The sequence below is a fragment of the Mastomys coucha genome, unplaced genomic scaffold (genome assembly GCF_008632895.1).
Source record: "Mastomys coucha isolate ucsf_1 unplaced genomic scaffold, UCSF_Mcou_1 pScaffold22, whole genome shotgun sequence".
Classification (NCBI taxonomy): Eukaryota; Metazoa; Chordata; class Mammalia; order Rodentia; family Muridae; genus Mastomys; species Mastomys coucha.
Genome location: NW_022196905.1, coordinates 226,229,038 through 226,239,082, shown reverse-complemented (window position 1 = coordinate 226,239,082; position 10,045 = coordinate 226,229,038). Strand labels below are relative to the sequence as shown.

At 47.6% G+C, this 10,045-nt stretch overlaps 1 protein-coding gene across 3 annotated transcripts in view; it reads left to right on the top strand.

Annotated features, from left to right (window-relative positions):
• The window catches only part of Znf423 (zinc finger protein 423), a 304,962-nt gene that overhangs the window by 98,948 nt on the left and 195,969 nt on the right, over positions 1-10,045 (top strand). For all 3 annotated transcript variants that reach the window (XM_031340750.1, XM_031340753.1, XM_031340749.1), the window contains exon 3: positions 2,867-3,067. In XM_031340750.1, coding sequence (XP_031196610.1) covers positions 2,867-3,067 — 201 coding nt within the window. The remainder of the gene's footprint in view (positions 1-2,866; positions 3,068-10,045) is intronic.

Sequence of the window (10,045 nt, the reverse complement as noted above, 5' to 3'; positions counted from 1 at the left end):
TGCCTGCCTCTGCCTCCCAAGTTCTGGGATTAAAGGCGTGTGCCACCACTGCCCGGCAGTTGTTGTTGATTTTTGAGACAGGGTTTCTCTGTATAGCCCTGGCTGTCCTGGAACTCACTCTGTAGACCAGGCTGGCCTTGAACTCAGAGATCTGCCTCCCAAGTGCATGGATTAAAGGCATGTTCCACCACTGCCCAGCAAGACTCCTGTCTTGGCAGGAGCCTCTGCAGAGTCTGTTCTGCCAGGGTCAGAGGGTTTTGTTGTTGTTTCAGAGTCCTTGGGTTCTGGGTCTTAATGGAAAGTCTTTCTCAGAGCTTGGACTATCTGTCAGTCTTCTCTCAGCTTTTCTTTCCTTGGAGGTCAGGTTGGAAGAGCTTTTCACCCTGGGAGTCTGGATCTGTGAGGTCTGGGCCTTCATCTACCCGAGCTGGCTTCTGCTTCTGCCCCTCTGCCTCCTTCTTTCTCTTGCCCCTTTCTGTACAGCCACTCTGTCTTCCCATTAGCAGCCAGACATAGAGGAGGTGACAGTTTCTTAAGACAGCTTTATACTCTTGGACGCCTTTATGGGTTTTTGCCTTATAAAAACTGAGGGTTGACATTCTGATTTATGTACTCCCGAGTCAACAGGATGTACCAGATTTAAAGAGATCAAATGCAGTGTAGTGTTTGTGGTTCCAATTGTGGATTCGCTGAGCTATTACAGCTAAAATTGCCAAGTAAATATGGCAAAAAAAAAAATAAGGGGGTAATTTAAATATGTCTATTAAACTGTGTTAAGTAAAGCAGCAAAGGCTTGGTGAGGAGTGTAACTTACCATCTAGAGAGTTGGTAGAGCAGATAATGTTGGAATTATGGCTCTTTTAAATCCTCTACAGAAGGTTTTCTTTGTTTTTGTTTTTAAATTAAGGAAAGAGACAGTGAACTGGAGTTTCAGAGAGTGGTGCTTGCCTGTGTACGTACGCTGTGTGATGATGATAATTTCAGAGGCTCAGAATGATATCTTTTATTTCTTCACTTTCTGTTTCTCACATCACCGTTGCTGCTGTGGATCAGATTCCCTGAGATAAATATGCTTTTAATGGGATTTCTGTATTGCCGGGAGTTGGCTTGTTCTGGTAATAAAAGAACCTAAAAATTGTACATCCCTTAATTGGTAAGAAGAGAGATGTTTTGATGGGCCACAAATGGAAGCATTGATTTTTACTGCCTCTGCCGTGCGTCCTCCACTCTTCCCTGCCTTGGAAGGCGGCAGCTGGCTCTCCAATGAGCTGATTTGTGTTCCCAGGTTCTTGATGGTGGGGGTTTGGAAATGTGTGTTCTTTGCAGACAGGAGAAATAGAGCCCTTAAAATATCATCTGTTTTTAAATTGAAATATTTATGGGTCTGTGCTCTTGCACCTCAACTTGAATGGGTTCTTAGCTTTGGGTCTCTCTGATGCTTTGGTGACTGACCCTGGGGAATGTAAAGGTTGTCTGCTAAGCCTTTTTTGGCTTACAGTTATGTGCAGGCATACATGCACATACACATGCATGCAGTTGTATATATGTATATGCATAAATACATTTATGCATGGCAGCAGCCCTTTTCAGTGACTTAGGTCAGCGCTGCCAGTTTCTGACCTGTGTTTTAGGACAATTGTGTGTAGAAAAGGACAGCATACACTTTGGTTTTCCAACCCAAGATTCTTTGTATTTTAACGGGCATGTTTAATCAAGACACTGACATTTATGATGGTTACTAACATGTATAGTATGTTTACCGTGTTATTTTTTCTTTCCGTGTATTGCTTTATAAGTTCTGCTAATTGCTAAGATTGAGGCTATGCTCTGTCCCCACAGATGAGTGAAGATGTCAGGGAATGGAGGGTGCTTCGATGTTACTCCTCTTCTGGATATGGGAAGGCCCTACTTTGAAATAGGACTCACGGAGCTTTCCCTCTCTGTGAGATGCTGCAGCACACAACCTGAGCTCCTTTAGCTCTGGGGTGTGAGGCTGTGAAATGGGGCTGTGCACTCAGAATCGTGGATTTGCCGAGCATGTGAATGCATGGTTTCTCCTCCACAGGCTCACTGCATAGGGTTAAGTCCAGAGCAGTTGTTAATCTTACAGAAACCGCTACCATCATCCGAGCCTCGTGTTTTCTGACTAGGTGACTCCCTGGTCACCAGGAATAGCTGGATCTGTCCAGGCTTTTTGTTGTCTTTGCTTTCTTTTGTTGAGTCAGGGCTTCACTTTGCCCAGATTGGCCTTGTATTCATTAGGTAACTCCGTTTGGCCTTGAACCGTGAATTTTCTAATGCGGAGATTGCTGGCATGTGCCATCATAGCTACCTCCATTCAAGTTTTGAATTTAATCATCCCGGGCCTGTCAACTTCATGCCCTTCCTTTTTTCCAGAGACAGGGCATTTGCAGGAACCTGGGAGAGGTGTTTTGTGGAGGGCCACCATGGCCGAGAGGTTCCTGTTCTAAACTACAGGAAGACTTGAGGGGAAACAGGGTGTGCTAGGTGCAGCAGTAGGGGCTACGGAGAGGTATGTTGTAGAACTGGATTTTTAGGAAATGAATGCTAAAGCCTTCTCACTTCCTTGAGGGGTCACAACCCCCAGCAACCACGCATAGAGGGAAGATGACAGGAAGTCCTCCTTGAAGATTTGCAGCACGAATTAAAGAATCTAGTTGAGAATTACTGCACCACATGCTACAACCCCCTCCCCCAATATATTAATATACTGAGAGGTGTCGAGAATAATGGACCCCAGGAGGTAGAGTAATTAAATGTATCATAATAAATACTGGGTGATTCTTTTAAACCCCTTTCCTGAGACCCCGTCGGCTGATGTGGACTGTATTCTTCCTGTTGGCAGGAGGCCTAGAAGGAGAGCCAGAGTGTGATCGGAAAACCAGCCGTGCGCTGGAAGACAGGAACAGCGTGACAAGTCAAGAGGAGAGAAATGAGGACGATGAAGACGTGGAAGATGAGTCAATTTACACCTGCGATCACTGTCAGCAGGACTTCGAGTCTCTGGCAGACCTGACGGACCACCGGGCCCACCGCTGTCCTGGAGGTAATGCTAAATAGCGCCGGGATTCTGACAGGTGGTTACACGGATAATTGGACATAGCAACAGCTTGAAGCCTCAAGTGAGATTAAAGAATTAATAATGTAATTTTACAGTTAATGTCATTTTATTGTGGTGTCTTGGGTACCCTGTATCCTCTTTTAAATAAAATTAAAAATAAAAGCCAGAGCTTCCTGGCAGGCAGAAATTAGGTAGAGGTACCCTGTCCCTGCCTTACCCTACCCCACAGTATATGGGCTGTAAGTGGTTGAGTCCATATCCCAGATTTATAGGAAGCCTTTTGGAAACCTAGCAATTAAGAGGTTGTTAGTGCAAAGTTAAGCAGCTTAACTGTGGAAAGCCATGCAAAGCAGTAAGCTTCGAGGAAGGCTTGTGGTGGGGTGGGGGAATTTCAGAGATCCATGCTAACCTGTGCAGTGGAGACCCAGGTCTACCTCTGAGCTTGGTGCGCTCTCCCTGAGTAAGGCATCTGAGACTTTGTGCTGGGACATGGCGTCACGAAGGGTCACTAGTGGCTCAGCCGAGTATGTACTCTTTCTCTTTCTGGTGGGTAGGGAGCTGGGAACATGCGTTGGGGTATGCCAGCCACATTCTGGGCTCCTTTCACAACCCCACATTTTATCATGGTCATCAGTCAAATCCTTTGGATGCTAGTTTTGGGAAAAGGGACCTTTAATCTCAGGTCTGTTTTCTAAAGCCCTGGAGACTGTCACCCACTTGGGGTCAAATTTACTGATAGGAAGCAGCTTGAAACTCAAACCCCTTGCTTACCCTGTTCTTAAAGGCTCTTAGGTATGGCTGGGCCTCTGCTGAGAAGCATTTCCCATCTCTGCAGATCCCAGGAAGGGACCCTATCCATCACGTAGATCTCTTTCCTTCAGCTCTCAACATCAATTTGAATCTCATGCCCATCTACCACGCTCTTAACAATGCCAGAGTTTCTGTGTGGAGAAGAAATCATGAGACTCTGGAGCCGAGGTGGGGAGAGGCAGGCACTGGAGCTGAGAGGTCTATGTACAAATAAGAGTCAGCAGCCAGCTGCTTCGTCTGGTGGCCTCCAGCAGGCTGAACTCTGCAGCAGTCTGTTTGCGGGGTGCCCAGCATTGGTATTGATGTCCGTGGTACCTACCATAGCTTTGCCTACTTCCTAACAGGACCTCACTAACGACCTCCATTGGGAGGTGATATGTGATATCTAGGAACACTCCCAAAACCTGGAGCACTGGAAGGGAGTTAGAGCGTGAATAGTGACCTTGCTTAATAGCGTCCTGGAGAAATTCATTATCACCCCAGCTGAGCGCTTCCCTGACGTGAAGGAGACACGTCCAGGACCCTCCCTAGGACTAGTAAGATCACTGAAATGAACCACTGGAAATCGTTTGGGCCTTATCCCCACACCCTTCCCTTCTTGGCGTGTGCCACACACTTCAGTTGCTTCCTACATTGCAGGCTGTTGTATGTGGAGCACGTACCCTTTCATTCTGAGGTACTCTGATGTCCTGGCCAGTTCATTGGCTATTCACTTTACCAGCTCAGTTCCATGCATTGATTGGGCTTTAGCGTAAAGATGTCCTGGGGAACTTGGTTTCTGTTTTTCTATTAAAAATGATGTAAAAAATGCAGTAGCAGTAGCTGGGTGGTAGTAGCACAGGCCTTTGATTTCCAGCATGTGGTAGGCAGAGGCAGGCAGATCTCAGAGCGAGTTCCAGGACAGCCAGGGCTACACAGAGCAACCCTGTCTCGAAAACACAAAACCAATGATCCATAAACGAACAAGATGCAGTAGCTCAGTTTCTCTGGCTGGGCTCACCGTTGATCAGCTGATAGGCATCGGCAGTCGTCCTCCCCACTGGATGCTGTGTAGGAGATGATACTGGTGTGTCCACTCTGGGGAAGACACCCCAGACAGGCCCATGCTAGTGAGTCTGGCAGCTACTGGGCTCTGCTGAGTGATGATCCTGTCGTGCTCAGCCTTATCTGAAACAACCACCACCACCGCCGCCGCCGCCGCCGCCGCCGCCGCCGCCGCCGCCCTCAGTGTTTAATTGATTGCCACTTGGCACTTAGCACAGAACACAATACATGTCAAGCGTAGGGATTTCTCCCCACCAGCAGCCAGCCTGCTGAGCAGTGGACTCTGATCTAATCCAGCTGTGACACTGCCTGTTTAGAGACAGCCTTGGACGGTCTGGATCGAGGGCTCAGTTCTGGCATGGATCTTCCACTTTCGAGAGGAATCACAAGCTTTGGCTGTGCCCTCGGTTTCTAACTAAGAAGCTAAACTGGGGTCCTGAACTCCCCTACACTGGATTTGAACAGTTTGTTAAAGTGGCTCAGAGAACTCAAGGAAACACTTTTCCTATAAATGCCAGCTTGCTCTAAAAGCTGTTATAGAGAATATGAACATAGAGCTGCGGGGTGAAGTGTAAGGAAAGAACCCGGAGCCTCCTGCCCTTTGCCCACCACCCTCCTAACTGCCTGTGCTCCTCTTTACCAAACTCTCGAGCCCTGGCCTCCTGGGGTTTCATGGTGGTTCATTGTTCCATCAGCCTGCTTAGGTTATTGGCCATTGGCCATTGGTGTTCTCTCTAGCCCCTCCCCTTCCTGGAGGGAGGGAACATAATATATATCAGAGGCTGTTGGACACAAAGCTCTTCCTGATGTTGAGAATTTGGGGGCCAGGGGCAATACCACCTGTTTTTCCTGATGTCCACCCTCTGAGAATGGAAGTTTTATCCTTTGTAGAAGCCAGTGTTGCTGGGATGTGGAGAAAGGGGAGCCCATCTATGAAGCAGGCATGGCAGGAGGGAGGCTCTGATGAGTACTTTCATAGGCAGTGGCTGTTTTAAAAAAATCACATATGTGTGGCCAGGTATAGTGGTGCATACCTTTAATCCCAGCATTCAGGAGGCAGAGACGGGGCAGGGGCAGGGGCAGAGGCAGAGGCAGACAGATCTCTGTGAGTCCAAGGTCAGCCTGGTCTACAAAGCAATTCTAGGACAGCCAGGGCTCTGTTATACCTTCTCTTGAAAAAAGGGTGTGTATGTATATGTATATGTATGTATATAGTTTGTGTGCATATATGTGCATGTGGGTATGCATATGTGTGTGTGAAGACCAGTCAGTGCTCACCCTGGGTTATCATTTCTCATCTGCTTCTTTCTTTTCTTTCCTTTCCTTTTCTTTTCTTTTCTTTTCTTTTCTTTTCTTTTCTTTTCTTTTCTTTTCTTTTCTTTCTTTCTTTCTTTCTTTCTTTCTTTCTTTCTTTCTTTCTTTTTTTTTAAATGACAGGGTCTTCCACTGGCACCTGATTTTTGTTGTTTAGGCTATGGTAGCTAGATGGCCAATGAGTGCCACATCTGCTTCTGCCTTCTAAGATCACGAGTGTGTGCCACCACACCCAGGTTTTTGGTGGAATGCTGGGGATTAAACTGAGGTCCTCAAGTTCTCATGGCAAGCACTTTAGCTACTGAGCTACTGCATCAGGGTGAGGGCTGGGTAGTCTTGAGTGTAGTTTATTTAAAACTTTCCCAGCAGTGGGACCTGTGTTAGTCAGATTTTCTTTGCTGTGACCAAACACCAGAGAAACGCAGGTTAAGTGGGGGAAGGATTTATTTTGGTTCCCAGTTTCAGAGACTTCAGTCCTTGGTCATCTGGCTCTGTTGTTTGTGGATCATGATGAGATGGAGCATAATGGGAGAAGGATGCCTTAGGGGAAGTCTATTCATCTCTTGGCAGCCAGAAAGAAGGCGGGGTGGGGGGTGGAGGGTGGGGGGTAGGGTGACAGAAGATGAGAGGAAGGAGAAAGCATGTATATACTAGGTGTGGTATATCCTTTCAGGGCATCCCCTGAGTGAGTCACGTCCCAGAATTAGCCCTGCCTCTCAATAATTCTATTATATGGTCGATTCATTGGCTAGGTCAGAGTCCTCATAATCACTTCTACAAACCCCATTAGCTGGTAGCCCAGACCCCGGCACTTGAGCCTTCAGGGGACATCTCTGATCCATACCAGGACCTCTGGACTCTTCTATCTGAAGCATCTGGCAGTTGGTGGAGGGGGCAGTGCTTGGCTTCATCAGCTTGGGAGGGTGGAGTTGCAGGGATTGGGGACCATCCCAGGTGACAGGGAGCCCTCAGGGAAGAGGAAATTTCCATGTTAAGGATGACCCTACCTGGCACCCAGGGCTCTCCTGAGGAATCCTCATTTCTGGTCAGTGCCTCAGAAGGTGTCATTGTTCCTTGGCAGGAGTGGCCACGTTTGGCCCATCTGTTTGCCGAAGCATGAACTTAAAAGAAAGTTCCCCAGAACACAGAGGGCGTGTGTGCATTTCTAGGCTGTGAGAAGACAAAGAAAACGCTAATGTTCTCTGTTTGCTCTAACATCCCTTGTCTTTGCTTCTCTCCAGCCCCTGCCCAAGGGGTAGCAGAGGCCTGTCTCCATGCTCCGGGTTAGAAGCATACACCAAGAATCAACAGTATCGCCTGGCTAGCGTTTAACTTTTTTTCTGGGTAGAATCTCATATCATGGTGCAGTGTCTTTTTTGGGGTGGGGTGAGAAAGCGGGGTTCTTGCTTTCACATAGTGGTGTTCAAGGGGAGGAAGCTCGGGTGGTTGAGACAGTGTCTACATCTTGTGAACAGGATGAGTCTCTACCGATGACTTGGCAGTGTGCTGGCCTGCTGTGTCTAGTAGAGATGTGACGTGTGGGTACCCTGTAAGGAGATGCCATGCATTTGATGGCCCTCTGAGCTGCAGCTTATGGAAAATTCCCACTAATTCAGGCTCTGTTGTCTTAAATAATGTTGGAACAGGAAGGGGGCTGAGATTTACCCAAACACTATTTGTGATGTGATGTTCTGGCCATGGAAGTGCTAGGAATGGTTGTAGCAGGGAGCTGGGGGACTCCAGTGACTTCAGAAAGTGTCTCTGGGCGCTGCCTGGGGCTCTGCAGGAGCAGGTTCCATTTGGCTAGGGGCAGCTTCCAATATTCATGTGCCATTGAAGCTGATCACTGTGGACCTTTCGTCTAGATTTAGACAGGATCTTTTATCATTTCACCAGTGCTACCTTTCGAGGCTGGTCTGTGATTTCAGCTGACCGTTGCTTTGGCCTAATTGAATGAGGCTGCCCTCCCGAGGATGCTGGGTGTTCTATCTATGCCATTGTAACATTTTAAACCTGACTTTTCCAGTGATTCTTCTGATAGTGCCCAAAGCTGGCTGTCAATCCCGCCCTGTGACAATCCCGATTCCCAAGCTGAACTACTGGTGGCTTTTTAGAGGTAGTGGCCTCTTTGCGAAAGGGATAGCTGGCAATATCTGGCTTCTCATTACAGGGAAGGGCAGGCAGGTGCAGTCTCTGTAGAAAGACCATGGGTCTAATATGAGGCTGTAGGGATATGCTCCATGCAATAGACAAAGCCTGCAGGATGGGTGCCGACCTGAGCCTGATTTCTTCCCTTGCGCTGTTGTCCTCTCATCTCTGACTTTGTTCAGGCTCTATGACAGCTGAAGAGAGGCAGGATTGAAGCCCATCATGCCCCTGGTGCCCAGAGCGGAAAAATAAGCAAATACTAATTTTCGTATGCCATAGTATGGACTGCTGTCTCCTACCACTCTGCACATTTTAAGCTCTTATTGCATGCAGGGTCCTGTGAGACTCTTGAAACATAGCCCTCCCCCTCGCCCACCACCTTCCCTGATTGCTCCTTCTGTAACCATATGCCTGTGGTCCATGCCCCTGTCAGTTTCTGTAGGGAGCCTGTAATGGTGTTCAGCATTTACTGTCCATGTCCCTCATTAAGCCTCACAAGGACAAGAGACACATTGGTTGTATTCCATTATATTTTAATCCAGCACCTGGCAGACAGAGTACTTAATAGATGATTGCTGAATGAATGAATGAATGCATGAAATGAATGCTCTCCACGTAGTCTCTACAACAATCCTAGCAAGGGATAGTAGTTTTGCTCCCAATTTATACACTAGGTAAACTGAGGCTCAGAGTCGAAGGAGCTTACCCAGAATAGTAAATATTGAAAGAACAAGAGACCGATGAGGTCTGACTTGTTTGTTGCAAGAACACAGGCTGGAGATTGTGTAAAGTTCCGAATCCAACTGTAGACACAGCTTTTCTAAATGTCCAACCACAAAAACACAAGTGGAGAATCTGTTTTAAAAGCTATGTTCTCAGATTATTATTGTTGCCGCTTCCTGGGGACCCAAAGCTGTTCCCAGCCCCTTGAAAGGCCAGCCATTCTTTTCTGGTGAAGGTGAGATATGGCCATAGCAGAAGCCAAGGGGAAAGTTAATTAGGCCCTGGTTTGTTCAGTTGTAGCCAGAGTGACCTGTGGGTCCCAATTACAGGTCTGGGGCTGCAAAAAAACTGGCACCTCTGTTGGCCTTGTTCCTTCTGCCGCTGGCCAGGGCTCAGCTTTGTGTGCCAGGTTAGGCCTCTTTCTTGCTCTAACAGCACTGAGGTCCCTCCCTGCACTAACGCCTTGGGATATCCCACATACTGGCTCCATTGGATAGTACAGAGAAGAGTTGGAGCCAGCCACAGGGCAGTGTGCTGCCAAACACACAGGTGCAGGGTGTGACTTTTTTTCCAACTGTGAGGAACTGACACCAAGCAGCACAGAAGGCCTTGGGGGCTTGAGCACAGTCTCTCGCATTAGGAGTTTCCTTGTGTACAGATAGTATCTGGTTAAAGAACAGAGCAAGGAGTGGTATTAGCTATCGAATATATAGAAGCCAGAGAGACACAAACCCAGTGAAATGACATACATATGTATGGAGGTAGGGGTATACAGACAAGACTGACACACAAGAATGGCACTGAATGGCACAAAAAAGAAAGAAGGAGGCAGGCAATGATGGCACACCCCTTTAATCCCCCAGCACTTGGGAGGCAGAGGCAGGCAGATTTCTGAGTTCAAAGCCAGCCTGGTCTACAGAGTGA